At 44.8% G+C, this 26,893-nt stretch overlaps 4 protein-coding genes across 13 annotated transcripts in view; all 4 read left to right on the forward strand.

Annotated features, from left to right (window-relative positions):
- Window positions 1–415: 415 nt before the first annotated feature.
- zc3h13 (zinc finger CCCH-type containing 13) lies at window positions 416–13,129 on the forward strand. Of its 2 annotated transcripts, none has more exons than XM_075477963.1 (20): window positions 416–572; window positions 1,505–1,681; window positions 1,989–2,092; window positions 2,205–2,319; window positions 2,529–2,640; window positions 3,218–3,396; window positions 3,522–3,670; window positions 3,971–4,171; window positions 4,704–4,871; window positions 5,012–5,352; window positions 5,517–5,990; window positions 6,087–6,332; window positions 7,489–7,978; window positions 8,410–8,606; window positions 8,929–10,185; window positions 10,294–10,992; window positions 11,080–11,220; window positions 11,852–12,052; window positions 12,245–12,408; window positions 12,498–13,129. In XM_075477963.1, the coding sequence occupies exons 2-20, from the start codon at window positions 1,514–1,516 to the stop codon at window positions 12,696–12,698; spliced, it is 5,607 nt and encodes a 1,868-aa protein (XP_075334078.1). In that variant the 5' UTR covers window positions 416–572; window positions 1,505–1,513; the 3' UTR covers window positions 12,699–13,129. The 2 variants fall into 2 exon arrangements, with proteins under 2 accessions (XP_075334078.1, XP_075334079.1); XM_075477964.1 differs by having other exon boundaries at window positions 3,218–3,384.
- Window positions 13,130–14,555: 1,426 nt separating this feature from the next.
- Window positions 14,556–17,964, forward strand: rpl31 (ribosomal protein L31). Its single transcript, XM_075477976.1, has 5 exons — window positions 14,556–14,627; window positions 15,147–15,250; window positions 16,572–16,697; window positions 17,687–17,799; window positions 17,892–17,964. The coding sequence occupies exons 2-5, from the start codon at window positions 15,147–15,149 to the stop codon at window positions 17,921–17,923; spliced, it is 375 nt and encodes a 124-aa protein (XP_075334091.1). The 5' UTR covers window positions 14,556–14,627; the 3' UTR covers window positions 17,924–17,964.
- Window positions 17,965–18,053: 89 nt separating this feature from the next.
- chst10 (carbohydrate sulfotransferase 10) lies at window positions 18,054–21,854 on the forward strand. 2 transcript variants are annotated; one of them, XM_075477974.1, is made up of 6 exons: window positions 18,054–18,659; window positions 19,036–19,181; window positions 19,408–19,511; window positions 19,609–19,849; window positions 20,011–20,116; window positions 20,249–21,854. In XM_075477974.1, the coding sequence occupies exons 2-6, from the start codon at window positions 19,076–19,078 to the stop codon at window positions 20,799–20,801; spliced, it is 1,110 nt and encodes a 369-aa protein (XP_075334089.1). In that variant the 5' UTR covers window positions 18,054–18,659; window positions 19,036–19,075; the 3' UTR covers window positions 20,802–21,854. The 2 variants fall into 2 exon arrangements, with proteins under 2 accessions (XP_075334089.1, XP_075334090.1); XM_075477975.1 differs by having other exon boundaries at window positions 19,624–19,849.
- Window positions 21,855–24,128: 2,274 nt separating this feature from the next.
- Window positions 24,129–26,893, forward strand: part of LOC142391831 (mitogen-activated protein kinase kinase kinase kinase 4-like) — a 30,553-nt gene continuing 27,788 nt past the window's right edge. For all 8 annotated transcript variants that reach the window (XM_075477965.1, XM_075477966.1, XM_075477970.1 and 5 more), the window contains exons 1-2: window positions 24,129–24,403; window positions 24,758–24,823. In XM_075477965.1, coding sequence (XP_075334080.1) covers window positions 24,347–24,403; window positions 24,758–24,823 — 123 coding nt within the window. In that variant the 5' untranslated portion in view covers window positions 24,129–24,346. The remainder of the gene's footprint in view (window positions 24,404–24,757; window positions 24,824–26,893) is intronic.

Genomic DNA, 26,893 nt, shown 5'->3' on the forward strand with positions numbered 1-26,893 from the left:
GGCAAAGTGGGTTTTCACTGGGCACTCTGGCTTTCTTACACAGTGTAAAACATGGGTCACCAGCCCGTTCTAAACTGACTTAAGTTCTAAAACAGAGAAAATGTACAAAACCTTTCATGGTATGGTGATTGTACCACCCTACCCGGACACAGCTAGAGCAACAAAGCAAATGTACCATTTTGGGATAATTTTTACACCTTGATTTTTTAATGTGTATAGTGTATGTGGCTGGCCTATAGTATCCGTGTTTAAATTCAGTTGTGTCCTGTGTTTCACCCTCATTACTTTAAATTTGCAAATAAATCTCGGTTAAGGTGCCCACCTCTGAGATGAGGGCTGGGAGGAATGAATGGCTGGCGGCGGCAGCAGCAGCAATGTGTCACACCGGATTACAGTCATTCTCTACAAAGCACCACAGAAGAAGAATGGGCCATGACGCGCAGTCTCCGCCAATATGAAGGCACTCAGGGCAGATTCTGCCTTTGATTTTAAAGAATAAGCCTTGTTATTTCTACAAGTGCTTAATCCGCTAACTGGACTTACGTAGATGCGACACCTAAACAATATCTTGGGTGAGACCTGTTTTCTTTCTGCATATTAGCAGGCACGCTGCTCGGTGCGGCTTGAAGGCCCCGTGCTAAGATAAAACATGACACAGATAACTTTAGCATTAGCATTAGCCTTAGCTCTAATTATTTAAACAAAAAAATGTAGTGAATAATAAGCCATTAAGCAAGCGTGTATTTTTAATTGTAAATACGTGCAGAGTAATGTGGGACATGAGGCTGAGTTAAAAACCGTGTGGTTAGCAAGGAACTTTAGCTAACCTTTAGCCAGCCTGCATTACTGCTCGCTTGAAGTTAGCTCACAGCAGCTTCACGCCAGAATTAAACGTCTCTTCATGTTTTGGATGGATGGATTTGCTGTAGGACTGCTTGAACATGCCGGAGGCCCTCTAGCCCGGCCAGGACCACTCAGTTGGAGTGGCCGAGTTAAAATTTGCGCCTTAATCAGTTTGAATGAACTCATTCAGGGAATGTCAGAGAGAAAGTTTGTTGGCTCGTAGTTAAAGAGGCTGCTTTACTGTGTCCCCGAGAGGCAAAGCACACCAACATTGGACACAAGGTGCAATATTTCAGAAATCACACGAACAACACAGCAAAACAGGACATTTCATAAAACGGAAACATTCGTTTTCTGAAATGTGTGTTTTTCCTGTTCATTTGCGGTATTACGTTTTTACTGTTTTGTTGGTGCTCTTGGTTGTGTTGTTGCTTTGTGCAATGTTGTGTTTTGCACCTCTCGGCCTTTACTGAGAAGCAGCAGCAAAATTCAGTGTACTGTTTAATTTTGTTGACGGCTTATTCTGTTTGTATACTAATTCTTTGGAAACGACAACAACAACAAAATAAACTGTTAACTTAACAGTTTTACCTAAATTCTGAGTGTTTCTAATATAACTACACGGAGGGATTTTTGAAAGCATTTTTTGCCGTATTTTCAGTCCTGCAGAATGTCCAAGATCAGGCGGAAGGTAACAGTGGAGAATTCAAAAACCATATCTGACAGCAGTAGCAGCAGCAGTACCACAACCAGCAGCACCGCCAACCCCACCACCCCCTCTCGCAGGCCCAGTGTGTTCGAAAGACTCGGCCCCAGCACTGGGAGTAATGCTGCTGATGTATGTATTGCCCAGACTTGAAAGTTTTTTTCAGTTCTCAGCCGATACTAATTTGAACCTCCAACACACTCTTAAGAAATCGGTATTTGTGTTGATTTTCAAGGAGTCAGATGCATGCAGCAAAAGCAATTGGTCTATCATTGTTTTTGAATTTCTAGAGTATGGCCCACTGTTCCTCTTAGATTAGGGCTAGACTCAGAGTATATTTTTCGGTTGAAGCTGACTCCAGTCTCCCTTTTTATGATTGCTTTGTCGGGTCAGCGGATGCTGTTTTAGGTCACCAGGTTAACTTGTACGTGTCTTTCAGAGTCACTGCAGAAATTGGCTGAAGACTGGTAACTGCAGTTACGGCAGCACTTGTCGCTACACACATGGAACTCAGCCGCGGGGCAAAGGATTTAGCTTTAGCCGGTAAGGTGGCTGGGGCTCGCTGCTTTGCTCATCGAATTTTAATCTGAACAGATTCAGCCAAATATATTTATCCATATGTTTGGGTTTTCATGTGTCTCTCTTGATGGAACAGGTCGACCGAGAGACCCACAGGTGATCTGCGGGAGAGGATGAAGAATAAACGACAGGATGTTGACCCGGAAAACTTGAAGCGAGACCTAGACGAGCCCACATCCCCCACAGTGAGAGTGAGTTGTCCACTACCTTGGTGTCTGCTTTCAAATTAGTACTCTGCTCTGGATTCCACAAATGGCATATGATATTTTTATTTTTTATTTTTAACAAGTTGTCGGCATTTCTGAACCTGACTTTGATTCTATTTGGCAAAAGGAGCAGGATAATTAAGGCAACATGTACGTTATGAGAATCGAGCATTTGTTTTTGTGTCCATTCATAGCAGAGAGAATCCTCCAGAGGCAGACACAGGGAGAAGGAGGATATAAAGATCACAAAGGAACGCACCCCAGCCAGTGAAGAAGAGCCCACAGAGTGGGAAACTAATCGTGAAGGTAGTTCTGTAGACTAATATGTCTTGTTTATTATCTACACAGTTACCAGTAACGATTTTAAAATGAATAAATATCTTGCGTGTTATTTACTTATTTGGTTGACACATTAGTCACCTCCAGCAAGCTGTACACATATTGTGTTTTTCTAAATAAATAAATAAATGTGACAATGGCATCCTTACAGCATGGTTGGATGTACTAAACTGTCATTTTGGTCTTCAATGCCGTTGTTCAATGTTTCCACATTTTATACAAGTTTGGGGTTAAGTCAGCAAACTACATTTGTGGTAGTTTATCTCTGTAAATGTTGGGCTCCAGCGATAGCCGTGAATTAAATGCACGTCGTCCCTTCTTTGCAGTATGTTTAACTTTATAAACTTATTTCATGTTAGAAGAAGTAGATCTTTTTCTGCCGATTCCACACTTTATCCTCAGATAGTTCCTTTTCTTTTTGACAGTACTAGATTCAGATTTTTATGACGTGGGTAGAAAAGAGCTAAATAACACCAGTGTGTACATTCACTTGACTTTCTTTCTGGTTTTTATAGAAGCCCGTTTTTATTTGTTCGACTTTCAGATTCTGATATCGGTGACTACGACTACGAGTTATCCCTAGAGATGAAGCGTCAGAAGATTCAACGAGAACTGATGAAATTGGAGCAGGAGAACTTGGAAAAGAGAGAAGAGATTGTCATCAAAAAAGATGAGACTCCCACAAAAACTCGAACCACCGCCTTGCCAAAAGTAAGAGAGAAGGTATGGTGGGTTTCAAACACCGGAGTGACACATTTAGCACATATGTTGGAGAGATCATCGCACTCATTGTCTGCAAGGGTACCTGTCACTAATCTCCAAGCTAAAATGTCATCCCTATCCCACAGGCCTCCCCTGAACTATTAAGATCCAAAGGTTCGCCTTCATCCAGAAAGTCCAGCGGCTCCCCTAAACACAAAAGTGGAACCAAAGGAGCGGGCTCTGGGAAGAAAGAGAAGAAGGCAGCAGTATCTTTAGCTGCTTCAGAAACTGCAAGGTAGGAGGGTTGGATACACATGCAGCCAGAAATCTGTGGAGTGCAACAAACTCTTTTTTTTTTTCCTTCTTTTTTGTTGTTGTTGTTGTTGTTGGCAGTGCACCAAAATGAAACCAAGGCAAAAAGTCACTCTGGAGCCCCGTTTGGGGTCTTTTTAAGGATGTAGCTAAACGGCGCTATAGATTAGACGTCCATTCGATGGAAAGATTTTTTATGTACATATACTGGTGCTGTTGCCCAATGACATGATCTGAGTTGTATGATAAATTACAATGGAAGTCCATGTTTTTCTTCTATTAGGGCATCAAAAGGAAGCCACAGCAAGAAGAAAGGGCCCCGCACACCCAGTCCTCCACCCCCTGTCCCTCTGGACCTTCCTATTGTTGGGAAGAAACACAAAGGCAAGCACAAAAACAAGGAGAAGACGGAGGAGAAGCAGAAGGAAGGGAAGGATCGTGGACGAGATACTGAAAAACATAAAGAGAAGAAGGAAAAACGCAGGTACAGTGTGGACCCCTTCTGTCACCGGTCGGCTGTGCAGCTTTGGCTTATTGTATTTTATTATGATGGGATATTTGTACATAATATTTATTTTTAATTCAGTGAATATTTGTCCCTCATTTAATTTCTATTTTTCTGGAAGCAGGTTGTCATTTAAATCCCAGAAAGATGTGTGCTTGCTCTCTGACCCTGTGCAGTACCTAAAGAATATGTAGATGGGCTGAAGATGCTGTACTGATGCTGCTGCCCAGCATTTATCTCCATCCTCAGAAACCCAAACCCATTTGACTGTAACAAGAACTGTTTTGTAGCTTTTTGTACAAAACTGACTAAAATAATAGGACTGCAAATAGCCTACTACACACACCTTCAGGCTGTAAATATAGAGCCATTTAACCTGATTTAAGTGGTACTTTCTTTTGCATGTCCTGCGTCTGTAGAATCTACGTCTCTAATTCTTTCAGTTATTCTTCAATTTTCACCTTGCGTTTGATATCCCCTTAAATGAATCTTTGCTTTTTTGTGTCTTTAGAGATCGATCTGACAGTTCCCACAAGGCCAAGCGAGTAGTGACGTCAGACGAGCGTTCGGACAGTGTGTCGTCTCCCTCCAGGGGCGTGTCGCCCTCAGCCAGGAAGAAATCCGCCTCTCCTAAAGTTTCATCCCATAAAACCCCTGCACTCGCCTCTCCACCTCGCAGGTGTCTATGCGCAGACTACATGTCGGATATTTTCTCTGTCAGGGTTTAATCGCTGCAAAATAACTCGTCTGTTGTTAAAACTAGTGGAGAAGTGAATTCTAATCTGGGCACGATGAGCTAACAGCGTTTTGTTCCTCCAGGTCTCCTTCTCCTCCACGCCACCAGCGCACTCCCACACCTCCCCGCCACCACTCCCCTTCCTCCCACTCTGGTTCTTCTGCCCAGCGCCACTCTCCTTCCCCCCGACGGCGCCGCTCCTCTTCTCCTACCTACCACAGAAGTACCACGGGGCAGGCTTCCGCCTCCTCGCCTCCGAGCTCCCGGCGCTCACGCTCACCCCCGGCCTCCCACGACACCTCACCCCATCGGCGCTCTGACAGATTGAGCCCTAGCAGGCACCACTCCAGAGGCCGAGAGAGGAGTCGGGGTGACAGAGAGAGGAGTCCGCCCAGCCAGGGACGCAGACAGGAGCGTAGAGATGGTACATTTGTTTTTCTGCTGTCTGTTGTATCTGTTTTATAGCGACTGAAAGAGGAAATATAACCCAACTGTAATCAAATGCAGAACTGAAGTTCTGAATTATTCTTAAAAACCTGGTTTAAATGAAAATCGGTAAATTAAGTTCTGTGTCTCTTCTGCAAACAGACAGCCGCAGCAAACGAGATAAAGACGGTGTCCGCGACGACCGAGACTATGACTCTGAACTCGTCTCATCCCGGGATGCTCGAGATGACAGGGACTCCAGAGAGGCCCGCGAGCGGCGCGACGCTCGTGATCGAGGAAGGGAAACGACCCGGGACTCGCGTGACAACCGTGACAACAGGGACGTGAAGGACTCGAGGGAGAGCAGGGCTGACACGCGCTCCAGTCGAGAGTCCCTTGAACGTCGTGATCGCGAGCGGGACCGAGAGCGGGACCGGGACAAAGAGAGGGAGCGGGAAAAGGAGCGGGAGAGAGAGAGAAGTGATGCCTACAGGAAGGAGGATCCGGCTCAGGACGACAGGATTTACGGGAGAGGTCATGGGCGTGATGATGGCGGTCGAACTGAAGGAAGGACGGAGAGCAGGACAGACAGGAACGGACGAGGACGAGGTCGTGCTAATGAAGCGTCTGATAAAGGCGAGGACTGATATTACATCTGGCTTTTTTAAGCTTTTTCTAAACATTAAGCTGGGCCCATGTGTAACTTCTTCCTCCCATTTCTTCTTCTGTCAGGCTCCAACAGAACTTCCCGCAGTTCCCAACTGGACAGCAGTTATGATAACTGGGAGTCACGGAGCAGTGGTGCACGCGAACGGAGCGCAGAGAGGAGCACGGATCGCAATGCTGGTGAAAGAAGCGCCGAGAGGGGCTCAGATCGAGACCGCTATGAGAGCGATCGAAGAGAGCAGGCCAGAGACTCCTCATATGACAGGAGAGGAGGACATGGAGAGCGAGATCGCAGAGACAACCGAGAGAGAGGTGGGGTTTAGGATTAATGATACGTTTGATGTCATTTTTTGGGCTTTGGATTAGGGCTGTCGCGATAACCGCAAAATGCAATCACCGCGGTGCTGAGAGGACCTCCGCGGTGCGTGTCCAGGCCACCGCCCCCTTGCACGCGCAGAACAACTCGAGAAACTAAAAGAGTTTTTTTAAGACTGCACAGTAGATACAAAGCGACTGACAGAACTGATACTTTTTTTAAGCCAGCACAGTAATAATGATGCATTGTATATTCCCCGCAAGGCAGGACAAACACATTAACACAGCTAGGTGCCGCGTTTCTGTCGTCATCTTTGGTGAAAATAAAGACGGAGAAAGTGTTTGTAATCTATCTCCGGGTGGTCCCTCAATAAAACACACATGCACCATCATTGCATAAATTGGTCAAGGGCCCTGCTTTCCAGGAAACATCAGTGAGTAACTTGATATCAGTCATGTTCCTTAACTTTTAAGTTTTAGGGCCTAGGTCTGTAGGCCTATTTAAAAAAAAAAAAAAAAAAAAAAAAAAAAAAAAAAGACACATTTAAAAAATGTGCCGTGCCAGAAATAAGCTCTAACAACTTTGCGGAAACAGTTAAAGTTCAGTTTGGGTTGGTTGGACGGCGGGCAGTCTGTTTAAAAAAACTGTATCCCGGACACGTGAGCTCAACTGCTGCCCTGATCTGCTTCGTTTTTCCCCGTCATTGCTAAACGAAACGTGCGCAGGTCTGCAACAATGTTGATATTTGCCATGTGGCACTGGCAACAATGTTGCAGAACTGGGGTATGCGCTGCTTAATCTCCGCTATGTTGGTCTGTGAGCGAGTAAATGACAGGCAAAGCAAAGTGAAATGTCAGAATCGCTGGGAAAAAAAGACGGATTATGCGCTCGATTTTCATCTAACATTGCGTGTCGTGGAAAGTAGCCTAATGAACAAAAATGCGATATCACCGCATACCGCGCTGTTGAGCGGCTATGAGTCACCGTGGTGGGAATTCCCTCACCGCGACAGCCCTACTTTGGATCTTTAGATGCCATCAAACGATAAAATCTGATGGACATGTGATGTCTCATCATATGCGACGTTAACTGTCACTGTGCTGCGAATTTGCTTTACTCCTGTCTGATGGTTGTTTTCTTTTGTTTTTCCAGACCAAAGAGCAGCTTCTCCAAACAGATACCAGCGGAGATCAGAGGAGTCTGAAAGGGAGGAGAGACGGGATGAGCGCAGGACAGATCGATCAGACGACAGGCGAGAGGACCGGGCCCGCGACAGGGAGCGAGAGAGGGACAGGGAGCGGGAGAGAGAGCGGGAGAGGGAGAAGGAGAGGGAAAAGGAAAAGGAGAAGGAGCGGGAGAGGGAAAAAGAGCGAGAGAAGGAGAGGGAGGCAGAGAGGGAGCGGGCCCGGGAGAGGGAGCGGGAGAGGGAACGAGAGAGGGAGCGAGAGCGGGAGAGGGAGCGGGAGGAGCGAGAAAGAGAGAGGGAGAGGAAGGAGAGGGAGCGGGAGAGGGAGCAGCGGGAGCGAGAGAGGCAGCGGGAATGGGAGGAGCGAGAGAGAGGGAGGGAGGACAGGCGGGAGAGGAGAGAGGATGCCAGGGACGAGCGGCCTGTTCGAGACGCCCGGGACGATCGCAAGTTGAGGCATGTGTCAAAGTCCGTTTTCAGGCTTTCTCCTCAGTCTTCTTTCTGTTGTTCTTCATCACAGTTTTCAAACCAAAAGGTATTAAATCACATTTCCATTCATGAGCACAGCGGTGCTTAAATGAGGCACTAAGTAACGTCTCATCCTAAATACTTTTAGGATGAGACGTTTTTCTTCAATACGTTTTTTTTTCTTTAATATTTTAGATGGCACTTATTTTATTACATTCATTTCATTTAGCAAACTTATCCAAAGCGGCTTACAAGGTACAAGCAGGGGACACAGTAAGGTTTACTGATACACTACTTTGCCCAAAACTCAAGGCTTTCTTCCCTTTTCTTTGAATCGATTAATAGAACGCTTTACTGTGCGATTCCCCTAATATTCATCACGTTTTTTTTTTTGAATAACCATCCCAATTCTTTTCCAGTCGCAAGAGGCCCAGGGTGGAGAGCAGTACGAGCCCCCGACCTTCGCCCAAGCGAACAGCACGGGACTTCAGCCCTGCAGACAGTGATGGCTACATTAGTCCTGAAGATAAAAGTGAGCGCCCGGCTGGCCGAGGGCAGGCCAAGCTCCACCCACAGCCCCTCCTCCCCAGCCCAGTGTGTCCACCTCCATCTGACAGTAAGAAAATTCTTTTTGAAAAGGCAACACTCCTCTTTAATGAGGAATGCACCTCTCGTACAAAGCAAACACCATTTGTTACTGGGCATGCACTGTTAATTATCTGAAGGTTTATATTGCTTCGGTCTTTGCTAGTTTTATGCATTCCACTACTGGCTGTAACTGCAAATTGGATAAAAGTGAATATCTGTAGCTAAAAGAAATGAGTAGTTCATGCAAAATACATGAAATTGTTTAACTTTTCTGCAAGGAAGAGCTTCAAAAATGCACATTTGACGCCCAGTTTTAGTGTTTTATGTTACTGTATTGTGTGCAAATGCAGATGGGGACAAGCATCGCTTGCCAAGTCAGGTGGTGAGGCCCCAGGATCCCCTGTCACGATCGCCGCCAAGGGTCGCTGTATCTGATGAGAAGGCCGCTCACTGGAAGGACGAGGAGCGCAGAGCAGCCGGGGACAAAAGGGAAGCACGAAGTCGCCACGAGGACCTGGAGCCTCGTGTGGAGCGAAGCAGAGGAGCAGAGAGACGTGGAGAGTACCTCTCAGATGCTCCATCTGACTCGCGTGTCAGAGGCAGAGACCAGCGGGAATTAACTCCCCCGGCGCCTCCTTCGGCCCTCGCTTCTGGAGGTGAAGACAGAGACATTGCTGCTTCCCAGTTGTACGAGGAGGGCAAAAAGAAGACAAAGTCGCTAAAGAAGTGCTTGAAGAAGTGTCGCAAAGATGAGGAGACTGCCGGTGTCATCAGTCTGGCTGCTGCAGCGGACCGTTTCAACCCCGAGCCTCCAGCTGGGGCCTCTGCAGATGTGGCTCCACCCTTACACTCTCCCAGGAAAGGAACCAAGAAGAAGGCACTGGACCGAAAGAGGAAACGCTCACGAGGAGGAGAGTCTGATGCATCTGAGGAGGAGACTTCAGCCCATCCGCCACATAGTAAGAAGAAGAGAGGTCCTCGGACGCCGCCGCCCTCAATAAAGCCCGATCACCACGGAATAAGAGGCAACGCAGAGCCCTCCCCGCTCTCCAAAATGGACAATTTCAGCGACTGGTCAGATGAGGAGGTATCGGAGCGGGGAGCTCCACTGGAAACACACGCTCCCCTGGCTCCTGCTGAGAGGGCTCCTGCTGAGAGGGCTCCAGCTGAGCCTCTTAGAAGAGCTGGAGGCCCCAGGATGACCAGGGAAAGGGAAAGGTGCAATCCACCACCTATTGCCCCTCTGCTTTCCCCGGACCCTCCAATGCTGCTGCAGACTATGACTCCACAGCCGCTCATGTCACAGCCCCTGCTCCGCAAACCCCCACCGGAGCAGACGCGGAGCAGCAGCATGGGGAGCAACCAGAGCCGAACGTCATCTCGACGCCTGCGTTCACCCTCCAACGAGTCGGCTCACCGAGAAGACCCCCAGGGTCCACGATCGCGCCGGGGCAGACTGCCAGAAACCAACTCTCGTGACAGAGAGAGAGAAAGAGAGAGGGAGCGAGAGCGCGACAGGCCGGTGGCAAATGATCCTCCTGGGGCTGAGAGGAAATCACGAATTGACCAGCTGAGGCGAGGAGAGCCCAGCCGCAGCACCTCATCAGGTATATAGGCACTAATTGACACACCTGTCAATCTATTTCCGAGCAATATTAAACCAAAGACCACAATTAGTTTAAAGTCTAACCAAAACTTAAAATCTTGTTTTACAGACCGTCAAGATTCTCGCAGCCATAGCTCAAGGCGCAGCTCTCCTGATTCTGAGAGGCAGGCACGGTCCAGGTCCCGGGCCGGCTCCTACGACAGCCGAGAACGGGAGAGAGACAGGGAGCCGTATGAGCGGGACAGAGAACGAGACCGAAAGGACCTCCGGCCTCAGCAGCAACAGCAACAGCAGCAGCAGCAGCAGCAGCAGCAGCAGCCCCCCCTGCTCCTCCAGCAGCCCCTTCAACAGAGAGACTGGGAGCCAGAACCCAGGGACTGGCCAAGCAGGGGACGGGAGCCCTTGTTGATGCGTCCTGGTCGGGAACCTCTCCTGAGGGAAAGGGACATCAGGGACAGGGAACGCTTACTGCCAGAAGGACTCCTCCAGCAGCATGAAAGGGAGCGGGACAGGGAGCGAGAGAGGGAGCGGGACAGAGACGGCAGGGGTGAAAGAGGTGGGGATCGAGAGAGGGAGAGGATGATGATGGACCTACCGCCCCACGGGGACCCCAGAGCTCCGGGACGAGTGGACATGAGGGGTGACATGAGAGGAGACCTGCGAGGAGACATGATGAGGCAGGATAGGGGTGACTATGAGCCTCTGCTGCCAAGAGAAGCCTTCAGTCCTCCAGAGTCTGAGAAACCGAGCAACAGTCACCATCTGATGGGAGATCAGCGGGAGCTGGAGAAGGCGGACAGTGTTGATGGTAAGAAAATGGAAGCATGTAATTAGAGATCCCTCGCTGCATTTTTCTTATATGGATTCAATGAAACGGTGCGTGATGTTTTTTCAGGAGATGATGATGCGAAAGAAGATGACCAGTCAGTCGCATCCGTTGGAGAGGAGTATGAGCCAATCAGTGACGATGAGCTGGATGAAATTCTGGCTGACAGTCAGAAAAAAGAAGATCAGCAAGAGGATGAGAAAATTACAGGTACCATTAACTGCTTTTCTCGTCGGATTTGATCTGTAAAGCATTTTTGGGGCCGATCCTCAACTTCACTGGACTAACACTAAAATTTCAAACTTGATACGAAGTCCAGGAAAATATTCTGTACTTCATTTACAGAGGCCAAATAAATAATGAATTCCCCAAATATGAATCCCTTCCTTTTAGAATATAACTTAAGTTTTTTATTATTTATTTTTAATCGTCTGAGTATGGAAGTTGTAATGGAAACAAGCTGATACTCACATAAAACTTGTGTACCCTCATTCTGAACTTGCATCTAAATCTCACTCTTGACTGTTTGTTCACCACTAATATTTTCAGTTTCAGCTGGTTTGTCTCTTTGTTTTGCCGTCTTCAAAAAACACAAAGTTCGCAAAATGTGAAGCGGTCACAGTCAGGAGCGCTTAGATCAAAAAGAAACTGTGTGCCGATGTCTGTCGGGAAAAGTTTTGTCAAGTGGAGGAGATGAATACGGCACTTTTGGCATTGATACCACAGGATACGAGCATCTCATTAATACTTAGTAATATTTTCTTTTTCATTTGACCGCCCTAAAGGAAAGAAAACGTTGCTGAGTGCAAAGAGATGCTAAACTCATGGCTTGTGTCCACAGGTCCTCTAGATGTGATTGACGTCGACTGGTCCAGCCTGATGCCCAAACAGAAACAGGAGCCGCGGGCAGCCGGGGCCGCATTGCTCCGCTTTACCCCAGGGGCTGTGCTGCTGAGGGCCGGCATCTCCAAGCGACTCGCTGGTCCTGAGCTCTTGGAGCAAGTCAAGGACGTGTGCAAGTCTGAGCTGGACGATCCCAAAAGTGAGTTTGGACATTATCAAATCTTTTTTTCAGGGCAGTTAATTTTTGAATTTTGGATTTCATGCTTGCATTGCCAGCCAATGTCGTGTTAACTACTTTTTTTATTTATATATAACGATTTTCAATTTAGTCTTTATTTGAAATTATCATCTGATCCGTCAGTCTAAATCTCTATTGGTCCTGTACCGACAGCTGTTGACAAGCTCTTCGAGCATGACCTGGGGGCCCTGAATATGGCGGCTCTGAACAGGCGGGTGGAGAGGGCAGGTTTGCTCAGCAACTTGGGGCCCTGCTGCAAGGCCCTGTGCGCTCGCAGGGACTTCGCCATCCGCCGACAGCTGTTAAAAAACGAGAAGGTAAGGATCCAGTTATTTATCCTAAATGAGCTCTATTAATTCATCATCTTTAAAAGTCATTAAAACAAACCAAATCATCCTTTCATCAGGGCCTGACCAAGCAGTACCCCGCTACACCCATGGTTGACAACGATCTGCTTCAGATGAGCATCCGCCTGTTCAAAAGGACCGTTGCTGGCCCCACCTCGGCCCCAGAGAGGTCCGATAGTGGGTCAGCACCAGCAGCAGAAGTTGCCGAAGCTGGTAGTAGTAAACTGAGCACAGCACCGCCAGAGGTGTGCGTGTCCTGAGTGTAAAACACGTCAAAGTGAATGCTTCTAAGCCTTGACATCTTCTCACTCCCTACCTTTGTCAACTCTCTGTCATTTTTCCATTACATACGAACCTTTTTAGTCATGAGAGGGAATAAAGAAAAACTGTAAAAAATTTGTGAATCTTTGTTAGGCTTTACATGTTTTGGGTGAGTGCCGTTCAAAAGACTGTTGGACTTTCTAGCCTACGGAGGTGTGTCATGTACCGCCTATTAGACATAAAACGCACCTCAAAGACTTCCATGTTTTGCTTTGTTTTTCTTTTGTGCATTATAGTGTTTTAGAGTTGATTTTTTTTTTTTTTTTTTAATTGTCAATTTCACCGACCTAACCAAGCTCAAACCACTGGTTTGTTTTTGTATGTTGTGCATTGGTTACTACAACTGTGCATTAAAATGGTTAGATGTTGATTTCTGTAATGTCTCTTTTGCTTGGTATAAAATGACTGTTCAGCCTTCCAATAATGTGACACTTGATGTTGTTACTGCTGTTTTTGTTTACAAATCCATACCATTGGCTGGACAGTGTGTTGGCACACACCACTGAGAGACCCTGCAGGGACTTGAAAGAACATTTCTCATGAATAAGTACTGCCCAACTATTCCATAAGTGAATGTGATTTGTTACACCTGTTAGTTTGTTGAGATATTGTTTTATGGTTGCTGTATTTGTTTTGAATCGTTTGGCAATGTCTTCCTGATATGAACTGAAGAGAGTGCAGAGCACCAGAACGCCAACACTGCCATGTGGAATTTCGGACCTCGCCAGCCCATATTTTCCAAAAAGGAGTCTAAATGTTCCCAATCAGAAAAGACGGTAAATGGCTTAGAGGATAAACGTATCTGACCTCTCCCCACGTCAAGCATATGGGTCATGTTAGATCTTGCACTGCTGGATAAAGTGCATCTCTAAGATATGGTTCTGTCAACACTTGTAGTTTAACATGAGAGAATTGGGAAAAGTGCAGGTTTTGCATCCTGAGTGCTGGGACACTATCAACGGCAAAACCAGAATGTGGAAAATGTTGCGTATGTAAAGCCCCGGACTAAAAAAACTGTCCCCACCACCAGCCAAGCAACTGTGACGTGACACCTAAAACATTAAAGACCGGGAGAGATTGGGCTGTGATGAAGCAGAGTTTCTCACATTCTGACCACACATTTGTAGTGTTCAAAAGAAAAACACTTGTCTCATTAGTTTTTTTTTTTTGTGGGAGGTGGTTTTTGAGATGTATAACTAATGAAATCCGGTTTTAACTATGTATTTTTTCTAATGTAAAATAAATACAGAATGACATTCTTAAACTGTGATGAAATTTGGACAAGTAAGGTCCTGAACAAATTCAAATATGATGCTGGGTTTATCAAGATTGAAGGCTGTCACAAGGAGTAAACCTTTCAGTTTGGTGTTAACCTCTTGAGTTTGGCACACTGCTGTAGAGCTTTGCTACTTGTTAGAATTTGATACATTGTACAAAGAGTGCTAAATGTTGAGGTAAAACTCTTCTCAAAGTTAAACAACACAATAGGCTTATATCACAAATTATCTAAATGTTCCTCTGCTCAGTTTTTCTTGAGCTATAAAATATGATAACAATAGTTGATCTCACATTATCACATAATTACTAGAAATACACACACATATATATATGTACTTGTGGTTTCTTCTCTGACGGTATTCCATTGATATATATTTCTTGTGTGCATTAACTTTTTGTTTTTTCATTCTCGTCTGCATTTCATAAAAAAAACGTTTATCCAGCTCAGGCTAACAAATGCTAAACTAATCGGAACCTTGGACCGTGTTTTGTTGCAGGTGGATATCAAATTGAAACGGACCGATTTCCTTTACCCAGAAGCCTCTGCTTTACTTCCGTCCTTCCGATATCCGCCTCAGCTACAAGCCGAGGTGAGTAATTTTGTCGGGAATAATTTCTTCACAATCTATCGCCATCCTTTGCCATTAAAGCCACAAATGGCCTTACAATACTGATAAATATGTGTACAAGCATTTTAATTAGCGTATTTCTGTATTTTTGATGAGTTAAACGTTTGATTAAATAGTTAAAACTACAAACAGATGCGTTGACTGGACCGTTGTGGCGCTACACAGCATGGCTGAACGGAGGTTATTCTCATCGTGAGAAACCCCGTTGTACCATCTGAAAGGCACACAGTCGGCCTTAAACTTAATCGTTAGTGTTAATTTAAGTGTTCTTTATTTTAAATTTTAGCCTGGACTTAAGCTTGCGTTGTTGTTGTTGTCTCAGGGATTTAGCTTAATGCTAACGAGAGGGTATTTTATTAACATGCCAGATATCTATACAACAATGCTAATTCGTCTCATAGTAACTAAGTAGTTGTGAAGTTTTTTGTTGTTGTTGTCCGAGGGTGTGCATGTTAATACAGATGCGCGTGTTGTTTCCAGATGGCCCCAACCAAGAAAGGAGAGAAAAAGAAGGGGCGTTCAGCCATCAACGAGGTGGTGACCAGAGAGTACACCATCAATGTCCACAAGCGTATTCATGGAGTGTAAGTAGCAGAGAAACTGGAACGTGATGAAAACTGATTCTGTTAACTCCACTGCTTCTTCCTTTGCATGGCTCTGCTTGATTTCCTCCCCCTCAGCTGTTGGTAGTAGCCTATCTCTCTGGGATTTTTTTTTTTCCTCCTTTGTGCTGGGTTGGAGCCAGAGCCTAACTTGGAGCTACTTTCTTCGGTATCGACCACCAAAGTACTGACTCCAGTCCTGTAAAACTAGTGCTACAGCTGCACAAACTCTGGATCAGATGAGTGTGGAACCACTTACACCAGGAGTCTGGGGTTATGGACACCAGCCAGACCAACTTAAATGTTGTGACCAGAACCATGAACTCAGTGTTCCCATTATTTTTCTGCAATTTATTGCGTTGACATCACCAGTCGCACCTGTGGATGCTGCCCAATGGCTTGACTTTCAAACCTTATTGTTTAAAAAGGTGCTTATAAGTTGGACGGATGTGGCTCTGCAGACCAAAGATTATAGAAAGAATCGGGGTAAAATCATGCCTTTTGTAAAGAGTTTTGACCCCAAGTTGTAAATGTCTTGAAGTCAAATAACGTGAAGGAGAATTCACAGGAATACATGCATAGTGTTAGAAGTTGAAGGGGGTGCTACTTTGTTTGTCACTGCTGGGAAAAATGTGACAAGACTTCACCCTGCTTGGAAACTTTGTGTCATTTCATTCAGTTTAGGATCGTCTAAAGGTAGAAATGCTAATCAAGCGCAACCTAAACCGATCATGTGCAGATGGCATTCCTGCGGGAGCTCTGTTCCACTGAGCCCAGCGCTGATATACTTGACGTGTGACTACCAATAAACACTTAATTAAACTTGAGATTCCTCCGGCTTGTTCTTGAGCTTCCATCGAAAGAATCGATCTAACAGGCAGCATCTCTGTGGCAGCACTGAACTGTCTAAAGGAAGATGTTTGCAGATTTGTGCACCATGTTTAGGACTGTTGAGAAGAACTGCAAATATGAAAGCGCTGTAGAGAAACTGTTTGGTTTCTCACATTTATGTTTGTTGTCGCACGAGGAAAATGTGTCCTGTTCTTCTCTCAGTAGCTTTAACACAAGACCCACTGTAATAATCACGGAAACCGTCCGTGTTGAAAGCGTAATTTGAAATTGAGAGGAAATGGTTCTGGACGCCAAAAGTGAGGAGTGTCATTTTTATTGTGCTGAAGAAAAGGGGCACATGTTGGAAAGTGCATTTTCGTGGCACTCGTACACAGAAGTGGTGGAAGCAGTAAAGAGCGTTAACACTTTGTCTTTAGTATTAGTTGATAACCAATAGAAATAATTTTTACAGGAGTTTCAAGAAGAGGGCTCCCCGCGCCATCAAGGAGATCCGCAAGTTCGCCGTGAAGGAGATGGGAACTCCTGATGTCCGCATTGACACTCGCCTCAACAAGGCAGTGTGGAGCAAGGGAATCAGGTGAGATGATGGTCGGATTTAGGGGGGAAAACACCCTGGCAGTTCTGGGGGAGGGGCTTTTATCAGCTGGCATTATAGTACAGAATATACAGGAGTTCTTTACACTTGGCCCATATTGTGTTTTGTATTGGAGGTAAAGTGTGCAGACTGCCCTAAAGCATGAAACTGTGAGCCACATAAAGTTGTGTCATCAAAATGTGAAGAAAACCAATCCTAAACTCAGATCTTATGTTATCAGGATGTTTGATATTATGCTAAAGATTTACACAGTGGCAGGTGACAAGTCATGGGTTTAAAACGGATGTGTCTGGGTGATCTGAAAGCTGTGCTTTATGAAAATTAAATGATAATAGAAAGACTATCAGTTCTGTCAACAAGGGAACAATAGTTGGATCAGAGCAGATCACAGCATACCCAGGTTCATTTTTAGTTATTAATACTGGAAAAGGGACAAAGTGTTTAGTTGGCCTGATATTGTCAACACCTAAACAGGAGCCTCCTGCTCAGATAAAGCTTGTTGTTGATTGGCTTTCCAAATCTACCTCATTACAACTGTTCCACAGTGCTTATTTTACCCACCTGAAACAGGTGCTTTTTCAGGTAAAATTAGTCATATTTGTGAAGTTGTTGGGTCGAGATGATCGTTCACTTTTGTCCTCCGGTAGCTCATGATTTTTGCTTATTTACTGTTAAAACTATTGAATGACATCGGGCAGTATGAATAACTTTCTTTGTGATTTCTTTAGTTTTTTTCCTCACTGTCAGCCCTGTTGGTTTCAGAATGTTCCCTTAAAAGTGTCTTGAGTTTCCAGCCTCACTTTACTTTATTCGTGTCCTCCGTACAGTATGATTTCATTTCAATGAGTTTCCTTTAAGCAACTGTTAATAGTTCAGTCACTTTTGTGACACTGTAGAATTGGAAACACCCACTGATGACTGTAGCAGCTGCAGCGACGCATCAAACATTTAATCACCGGTGTGTTGTGCAGGAACGTGCCGTACAGGATGCGCGTGCGGCTGTCCAGGAAGCGTAACGAGGACGAGGATTCTCCCAACAAACTGTACACCCTGGTCACATACGTTCCTGTCACCACATGCAAAGGTACACATGCTGCACATTGACTTTGTCCATCACCTGTGGTGGAAGCATTAAAGGCGTTTAATTCAATTTATTTCTCTCTCTCTGTCCAACAGGTTTGCAGACAGTCAATGTTGATGAAAACTAAGTTTGTCCCCTCTGCGAGTGGAATAAATGGGAATAAAATAAGCTCCTGTCTTGTGTCTTTATTTCTTTTTTTGGAAAAAAGAATTGAAAGTTTAGTTCAGAATATGGCTGAAAATAGGTGATAAGTAACAGACATGATGTTAAGAAATTGTCTTTGATACTGCCGTATCACATATACGTATAACTTCTTGAGACTGTATAATTTCAGAGCTGTTCTGAAGAAGCATCATTTTAAAAGCTCTTGGTATTTTTTATTTTTTTTTTAAGGTGAAAGTTTTGGGTTTTAAACAAACAGGATTTGTCAAGGTGATAAAGTTTATAAACAAAAAAAAAAGATGTATATAATTAATTTCAAATGTATATGCTCAAAAGTGACTAATGACTGACAAAATGGGTTGCTGTGTGAGACTGGCATGGTGAAGGGATTTCATTCATTACAATAATTCATTAGCTTTAAGTCGGTGCCAATCCAGTTTTTCAGCCAAATGTTTGGATCTATCTGATCTTATATCTTATGGATTTAATCGTGGATGGGGTAGATTGTCTCAAGAGAGCATCATCACTTTGAGTGAGGCGATGCAAATAACATGCGCTGACATCGTACAGCCGTTAGGGGGAGCTGCTTAGTTTGTAGGCAGTCGGATGTTGTGAATGTCGACACATCAGGCTAGATGGAACCGTCCAAGGTTTACTCCAGAGTTTGGGCAGCTGTAAAGTTGTTATAACTCAGCGAAAAGGTAAGATAAAGGGTTTTCCCGGTGTTTTATATCTTGTTAAACATCCACGAAACTCACCGAGACACATTAACATTATAGCAGCTGTATGTTCGCGGACTCGGGAGGGACAGGTGTGGCTAGCTGGTTGGCTAACTGGCCAGTTAGCTAGCCGTGGGAATAGCGTTTAATGTTCATACTGTGCTTGAATTTGTTAGTTTTTCGTAGCTCTTCGTATTGCGTCGACCGAAAAAGCAATAATCATTGCCCTTTACTTGTATATGCATTTCCAGCAACTACCTTCCGTGTAGATAACGTCATGTAACCCGTCATAGTTTAATGGGAGTTGGGGGAAAAATTGGAGTCGTCTGCAGTAAGTCTGTTTTGACCTGTTGTCCAGGTGGGAGCTTTTCCCTCACGGCTCCCATGGCCGTCGGCTGATGCGTAGAGCCATGCGGCACCACTGGCTGCTCCTCGGAGCTTGCGGCTGGGTCCTGCTCATCCTGATTTTTGTCAGAAACTTCATCAGCTTCAGAGCTATAGATGGTGAGCTGCTGTTTTTCCAACCACACGCAGACAGTTATGACATGAGGTACTTGGTGGTAAATGTGACCATCCATCACATACTCAAGTTGTTTGCTAGAGTAATATCACAGCATTAGAAACGTTATTTTATGTATGTGAGCAATGTCAGGAAACTTTGATGGAATCAGTATAATGTGTTGACAGTTTTGCCTTACCAACACTGCCCCATTCTTTTATCTATTCCCAGATTATGGGGAGAGACCTGGCCAGAGTTGGACAGTGCCAGGCACCAAGGAAGTAAAGCCCATTCCTGTGTCCAGCACAGGAAATCAAGCTCCAAAGCCATCACAGGTGACCATTTTCTGATTGCTCATTGCATTTTATCACTACTCATCCTGAAACATTGGTATTATTATTTTATTTTTTACTAACAGCTAATTAAAATCAGGCATGTGTATCTCAGCCCTCAGCGGTACCCCCGGCGACAGGCTGGCAGGCGGTCTCTGAGAATCGAATCAAGCTGCTGTCAAGCGTGTGTCAAAACAGCAGCCTCAGGAATTTGACTCATGTGTCCATCAGCAAGTTCGTCCTGGACCGCATCTTCGTCTGTGACAAACACCAGATCTTGTTCTGCCAGACGCCTAAAGTAGGAAATACACAATGGAAAAAGGTCCTCATTGTGCTCAATGGTCAGTGGTGATTGGAATATCCATGTTTACATAAATGATAGCAGAATGGCTGATAAACGCAACTTAATATCATGAGATTTTATTAATAATATGTGCAGAAATGTATCCAAGTATCTTTGTTTTAGTAAAATTCAGTTGATGATATATGTCGTTGGTGACAGGAGCTTTCTCCGGTGTGGAGGAGATCCCAGAAAACCTCGTCCATGACCATGACAAAAATGGCCTCCCTCGCCTCTCATCGCTCACTCCACAGGAGATAACTCACAGGTTGATTTTGTGTTGCTTTTAGCTGCACGATTGTGGAAAGAAAATCATTCTAAGGGAGAGTTTGATATGATCCCTTGTAAGTACATGGTAGTCCCTGTTTATTCATGAATTCCTGCTGTGTCCCCTTTACAGATTAAACACTTACTTTAAGTTTTTCATCGTGAGAGATCCCTTCGAGCGGCTGATTTCTGCTTTCAAGGACAAGTTTGTGAAGAACCCTCGCTTTGAGCCTTGGTACAAGCATGATATCGCTCCCGCTATCATCCGGAAGTACCGCAAGAGCCACCGCAGCAGCGACCTCACTGCCTCCGGTCTGCACTTTGAGGACTTTGTCCGCTACTTGGGTGACGTGGAAGGCCGCCGGCGTATGGACCGGCAGTTCGGCGAGCACATTATCCACTGGATAACTTACGCTGAGTTGTGCGCTCCTTGTGAAATACACTACAGTGTGGTCGGCCACCACGAAACACTGGAGCAAGATGCCCCCCACATCCTCAAAACGGCAGGCATCGACCACCTGGTGTCCTACCCTGCCATTCCTCCAGGCATCACTCGCTACAACAGGACCAAGGTGGAGCAGTACTTCTCAGGCATCAGCAAGCGGGACATTAGGCGTCTCTACGCACGTTACATGGGAGACTTCCACCTGTTTGGATACCCGAACCCAGACTTCTTACTGAACTAAAATGATTAACGCTGATTCAAAGACACTCCAGATCAGGGTGTGTTGGAGCTACCTGAGTGCCACACACGGCACGCAGCAAATGCTACACTTTGATATTTGCCCTTATTTTAACAATTTGGTTGGAATAACTGACACGTCATTGCTGTGTTGGTAGTGACTTTAAAGTACTGCCTAAGAGTCACATATTTAAGTGTGTTTATATGAAGATAAGCACGCTGTCAGCAAAGCTGCTGCGTCACATTACAGTGATGCGAGTAGCTGCTTAATACGATTCAGCAACAGAAATCAACAGGTTTTTTTTTAATCTCATATTTAATGTTCATTTCTCAATTATCTTCTGTAATTATACATGTCAGAGGTGTGCTCTGTAACATCAGGGATACAGGCCCCCAACCCTGTAATGTAGCTGTTATATTGCACTGTATGGATCGTAAGTTTCAACAATTCATCCTGTAGGTGAAAGCCATGGGTGAAGCTCTCTATGTCCTTTCCCTAGTTTCAAAAGCAAGTGAAAGTATTCCGTGTCTGGGATGCTTCGCCCTTTGGACCGAGCGAAGGACGCGGATACAAAACTGACTGAACATTGGTACCTTTCATGGATGTCTATAAGTGCTACGGAGCTGCATTAACTTTTTACATTTTTTTACCATTAATTTTTGCACATTAATGTCTTGTAAAATAGTAAGTTAATCTTCAAATATTGTGGCAATATTCTAAAAAGCCTCAATACAGACTGTAGCTGTTGTGGTTACTTAAAGTGAAGATGACTCTGTTTATGCAGCTGTTAATGTTACTGGAAAGTCAAATTGAAATTGGCACTGAATTTTAAAGGCTACTTTTTTCTATCAGAAACATACTGTGTAGATGTTCTTAACAGTACTTGCTATTCAACATTTGTATTAAATGCCGATATTTATGATATTAACTTGATGACCGGTGGCGCAAACCGTGTCCGAGCTGCGAGACGGCGTCGTCTCTCTGCAGCCACTTTTTGGACAAGTGGTTGTGTTTCAAAAGCAACACTAGTTCATAATAAAGTTATGTGTAAAATCACTCAGTTTTGTGTGCTTCCTTGAGATGCTGGTGCCACAATTGCTCAAATTTATCAGGACGGACGGTGGTGATTTTTGTTTAAAAAGAGGATGTCTTTTATATTTAGCAGGAAAACATCAGGTATTCTGCAGGAAATTTTGAGCAGCATTAGGTCTTCAGTTGGGAAAATGTGTTCTTAAACTTACAGCTAAAATGGCCTGAAATGATTAAGAAAGAACAATATCGTGTGTCCCCACCAGAGTCCAGATGTGAATCCCATCCATTTGATGTGGAGTGATATAAAGACGAGAGTGACAACATGAGAAACTTTCAGCCTCAATGACTTAGAAAGTTGGCAAGCAAAACAAAAAGTAAAAAAATGTATATTCATCTAATGAAATGAAAACATTTGACTTGAAGTAGGAATTATTTCAGGTTTATCGTGATGTCCCGGGCTGCAGTAATGCTAAACATCCACAAGGTGGTGGTAAAGTATGTAAAATGTGACTTCTTAGGGGAAAGAAGCCACAAACTTCGCTGTGGCCGTTATATTTGAACTACAGGTATGAGGGCAAAACAAACACCGTAGTCGTGTGTTAGCTGGAAACTTCTCATCACAAGCTGCAGGACAGGACAGGAAAGGATTTTCACTTGCAGAGTCGTATATCTGAGCTCACCAGATTGATTCAAGTTGATTCACAGCACTCTAGTTAAATACCTCGAGTTTTACACTGTGGAGGCTTTTTGCTCACAAGCTCGTATAGCCTATGTGTTTCTTGTCATGCTGCAGGACTGGTTCGCCCTGTATTCTCATTTGCATGTCGAGTTAAAGTTTGATCAGGCAGCAGATGAGCTTTCTCCGTTTGGAAATTTCCACATGGAGCAGCTGCATTAACAGACCGTCTCCTGCTTTGGTGTTATTTATTATTTATTTATTTTTTACAGAGGCAGCTTTTGGTGTGCTACTTACTCATATTCAATAACCATGCAGCTTTGATTGAAGTGCATTGATCTGATCAATGCTCTGGGAAATAGAAGCTTTAACTCAGGATGGCAATTTTTTAAAGAGGGCCCTACAACAGCTATGCAAATTATCACTGCCAAAACACTCAAATGCAACAGGGTAGACAGTTGAACCCTTCGTCTATTGGCTCCTAGACTCCCCTCAGGCGTCCACTGCTCAAACAAACACAGCATCACTCCTGAGACTGCTCACCTGCCACACCCATGATTACCAATATTGACACTAAGGTCTCAACATGGATATATGGATGCTGTTTTGTGGGGGCTCCGCTCTCCTGTCTGCCTCTCCCTCGCCTGGCCTACAGCTTGTGTGCACTGTAAACACCCGCCGTGCAGGATGATGGTGGTTAGGTGGGTCAGAGAGGAGCCGTGCATTATCATCACGGTATCCAGGGAGGCCCAGCCTTGTTCTTTCTATTCTACCGGCTTCCTGTGCTTGTGCGGCTCTCAAGCAAAACTGAGCGAAGCAAGACAGAAGCAGGTAGACTGAAAGCGGAAGTGTGGCAATCTTTACTTTCAGTGTAAAGGTTTGAATGGATTCGTCACTTAGGAATCAGACCTAGTTTCAAATGTGACACAAAAAGAAAAGGAAGAGAGGGGGGAAAACGAGTAATCAAAGACACGAAACAACCACAAGAAGATGCGAAAAGACACAACACGGCCAAAATAAGAGAATATAGTGGCTCGTGTAAAGAAGCAGAACAACAAAAGCTATGCCACAAAATCTCCACAAAGAAAGATGTAAGATGTAAAATAATCGTAATTGACTAAAAGTAACCACAAGATGCAATATTACCACAAACATATACACAATGGATGCAAGAATGTTTAAAAAAGTTAGATCAAATTGACATTTGAGCACCAAAACTGAAACACAGATCCAGAAAAGAACAAAAGAAATGTGAAATATTACAAACAGAATATGATACCAATTCAATTTAAGGGGATATTTGGCTGCAAATACATTGAAAAAGGCTGTCACAAAATGATCAGTGATGCAAAAGACCAATGAAACGACACATGAAAACCAAGGAGACATGTAACCGAAATGAGTAACAAATGACCAAAATTAAAACAAAAACCCCCAAAAATAAATTTGCACTGAGGTCAAACAACCATAAATCTGTCTTTTTTTCTAGCCTGGATGGGATGAGTAGTGTTCCTTTGAACATGTCAGTGCTTATGGGACAGTTTTGTTGCGTATCAGATTAAATGAATGATGGCGAGGCTTTTGTTTTGAAAGTACCGACCGGAAGCTTGAGATTTGGGGTTGGCTTGACAACAGTGGAGAGCTGTGAGGGAGAGCGAACAGGGAGACCGCTGCCACCTCAACATGGAGTAGCGAGACCCAAACGTTTGCTGCTGAAGAGCGGATCCTGTAGAGAGGAATACCTGGCGGCCTCTATTCAATTTATCAGCCGAAGCCTCCGCAAATGATACAGCAGCTGTTTTCTGCAAAGTCCACGGAAAGCCCGGCTTTTATTTGAAAGATGGCGAACGACTCTCCAGCTAAAAGTCTGGTAGACATAGACTTGGCTTCATTGCGGGTGAGCTTTGCCGATCTGAGCCGATGTTTTTCTGCTCTTTGGCTACCTTCTACTTTACGTTGTCGGTAAAACGGGCGCCTTCTCGTGTGTCTAATGTGAGCAAGTAGCAGACTGCTCTTCAGTGTTTCTTCTTGTTGGAGATGAAGTGTTGAAAATGACCGCTGAGCCACAGCGAGGTGTTGCCAGTGTCTGCTTTTCCTTTGTTCCGAGATGCATTTGGCATGTAGGGAAGACCAGGGCGCAACAGCTGGCTCACAGTGGACCCAGAATTAATATGATTTATTTTATTTGATTGAAGAAACACAAAAAAGCAGCTTGACTTTTTATTTAAACTGCCTGTCCTTTTCTTTTCAGGATCCGGCTGGGATATTTGAGCTCGTGGAGGTAGTTGGAAATGGCACGTATGGACAAGTATACAAGGTTGGTTGGAGGCGCAGTGCATGGCCTGTCCTGTTTTCACAGTGGAAGCTCAGCATAACAAATGTTTTCTCTCTTTCCTTTGCCCCCCCACCCTTTTTTTCAAGTATTAGAGCAGAAGAAGTGACATGAGTGCTAGATGCTATTCGACCACATGGGGCAAGGTTAAGCTGAAAGAGGCAGATAGATGTAAGGTTTGAGTTTCAGGTTCTGTGTGTGAGGGCTGAATCAGACCTTCCCCAGTCTGATGCATCACCTGCCTTATGGGAAAACTAGATGAGGCAAGCATGGAGAAACAGTATCTTTCTTAAGATTAATCCGTCCATCCCCCTGCCTCTGCCCCTCCTCCCTTTAAAAAAAAAAAAAAAAGACTAAACCAATTTTCATATCCTTTTTAAATCATGACTTCTTTCCAGCTCAGTGAATGGGAATCCCACCATCTGCTCCTGGTGTCGCGTTTCCCTGCTGAAAATGAACATTGCTGCTGTTGAAAGACATCACCAAGGAGGGAGAGAGACTAAGTAAAAAAAAAAAATCTCTTTCTGTGCGTGCTACAAAGTCTCCTGTCCATGTTGTAATTGGGGTGCCGCGTGTTGCTCCCGTAGGTGAGGCTAAATGCCGAGCATGGCATTCATTGTTAGTGGTAATGGTAGTTTGGCCACAAAAAAAAAAGAATAAAAACAACCAAAACACCAGCAAGCTAAGCTGAGAATTAAATTCTGTTAGCTCTCTGTGCTCCAGTGACCTGCATTCAGTCTTGCACACTGAACTCCCGGCATCTCCCCCCACCTTAAATCGCAGAGCAGAGCAATGTCTGTGTGCGTGTGTGCTCCTCTGCCCCCCACCCCCCGATACCTGAAATCAGCCCTGTAAAAATGTGGCTGCTGCGAGGAATTGTGATGCTCCAATGCTATCTTCCCACCAGATGGTTTTGAGCCGGGCGTATGGGACGGAGAATTACAGCCTCTCCCTCTTTTTGTCTCTTTAATCTGTCGCCCCATTCACTGTTCAGTGCTAATTCTATTTACAAGAGCTGCTGTGTGAGAATGGAAAAGGGCTGTCGGATTAGCTTCGGAGTTGACTGGGAGACACAGTAGTTACAGCCTGCGCGAGATGAGCCAAAGTGTCTCCGGCAAAGTCGCGGTCCAGTGGCCGGAGCTTTGCTGCAGTTAGCCTCCTGTCGATCAGCTGTCGATCGGCGCATCGCCTGTCATGTTGACCCGAATGAGCATGTGGCCCACGAGCATGTGCAGAGAGGCTGGTAGAGAAACGGTGGTGTGGAGCTGGCTGCAGCTGTCCAGCTCCAGACAGAACCTGCCCAGCGCTCTCACAAAGCTCAGTTTGTCTCCACGCTAGTTTGGGTCTCACAGTCCGTCCGTCAGTTGGATCCACAGAAAGGAGGTGTTTGTCTGCGGGGGTTTCAAAGTCCAACCGACTGAATAATCACAACAGCCTTCCACTCAACTGAAAATGGGTGGAGTTTCGTCTCCCTCTGAGGCCTTTTCTGCTTTGTCCGGCGCTCGGTCACAGTTTGCGAGGCCCCCTTTTAAGATGACACAATGTGGCCAAGCTTCTTCACTCTTTGATTTCTGGTGACTTTTGAGTCCCTTTAGACATTTCCCTGCTTTATAAAGGAGACTACTTCAATTAGAATATCTGCTCCTGATTAAGAAGAACGATACAGTTCCACACTGGTGTCAAGTGTGCAGTTTAGTTTTTTGCATTTATGTGACTCTTTGGCCAACTTTGCATTAAAGTGGTCATAGTAATGAGATGACCTTAAAATGTCCCAATATGTATTTATATTTGAATGAAACCTGACATTTTGACCAAGAAGAAGAAAGTTTGGCCACTGTTCCTTGATCATTTAATTACGGATTAAAACTCACATTTTTTTCCTTATTTGACTGTATTTCACAACAGAAACTTCCTTTAGTCAAACTTGCGTTTTAGAAAATTGACAGTATAGCTTTCGCAATAATATTTCAACTCTCAAGTAACCTGCCGGGACCTTAGCTTTACATTTTATCCCTGAAAATTAAAATAGGAAGCCGTCCTCTTAAGACTCCAAAT

This window comes from Odontesthes bonariensis, chromosome 11, assembly GCF_027942865.1.
Source record: "Odontesthes bonariensis isolate fOdoBon6 chromosome 11, fOdoBon6.hap1, whole genome shotgun sequence".
In the NCBI taxonomy this organism is placed as follows: Eukaryota; Metazoa; Chordata; class Actinopteri; order Atheriniformes; family Atherinopsidae; genus Odontesthes; species Odontesthes bonariensis.

Coding starts and splice junctions, on each gene's coding strand:
- zc3h13 (XM_075477963.1), top strand. CDS start 1,514: ATGTCCAAGATCAGGCGGAAGGTAACAGTGGAGAATTCAAAAACCATA. Junction 6,333..7,488: donor CAGAGACAACCGAGAGAGAG/GTGGGGTTTAGG, acceptor TTGTTTTTCCAG/ACCAAAGAGCAGCTTCTCCA. Junction 10,993..11,079: donor GAAGGCGGACAGTGTTGATG/GTAAGAAAATGG, acceptor ATGTTTTTTCAG/GAGATGATGATGCGAAAGAA.
- chst10 (XM_075477974.1), top strand. CDS start 19,076: ATGCGTAGAGCCATGCGGCACCACTGGCTGCTCCTCGGAGCTTGCGGC. Junction 19,182..19,407: donor CAGCTTCAGAGCTATAGATG/GTGAGCTGCTGT, acceptor ATCTATTCCCAG/ATTATGGGGAGAGACCTGGC. Junction 19,512..19,608: donor AAGCTCCAAAGCCATCACAG/GTGACCATTTTC, acceptor AATTAAAATCAG/GCATGTGTATCTCAGCCCTC.
- rpl31 (XM_075477976.1), top strand. CDS start 15,147: ATGGCCCCAACCAAGAAAGGAGAGAAAAAGAAGGGGCGTTCAGCCATC. Junction 16,698..17,686: donor GTGTGGAGCAAGGGAATCAG/GTGAGATGATGG, acceptor TGTGTTGTGCAG/GAACGTGCCGTACAGGATGC. Junction 17,800..17,891: donor TCCTGTCACCACATGCAAAG/GTACACATGCTG, acceptor TCTGTCCAACAG/GTTTGCAGACAGTCAATGTT.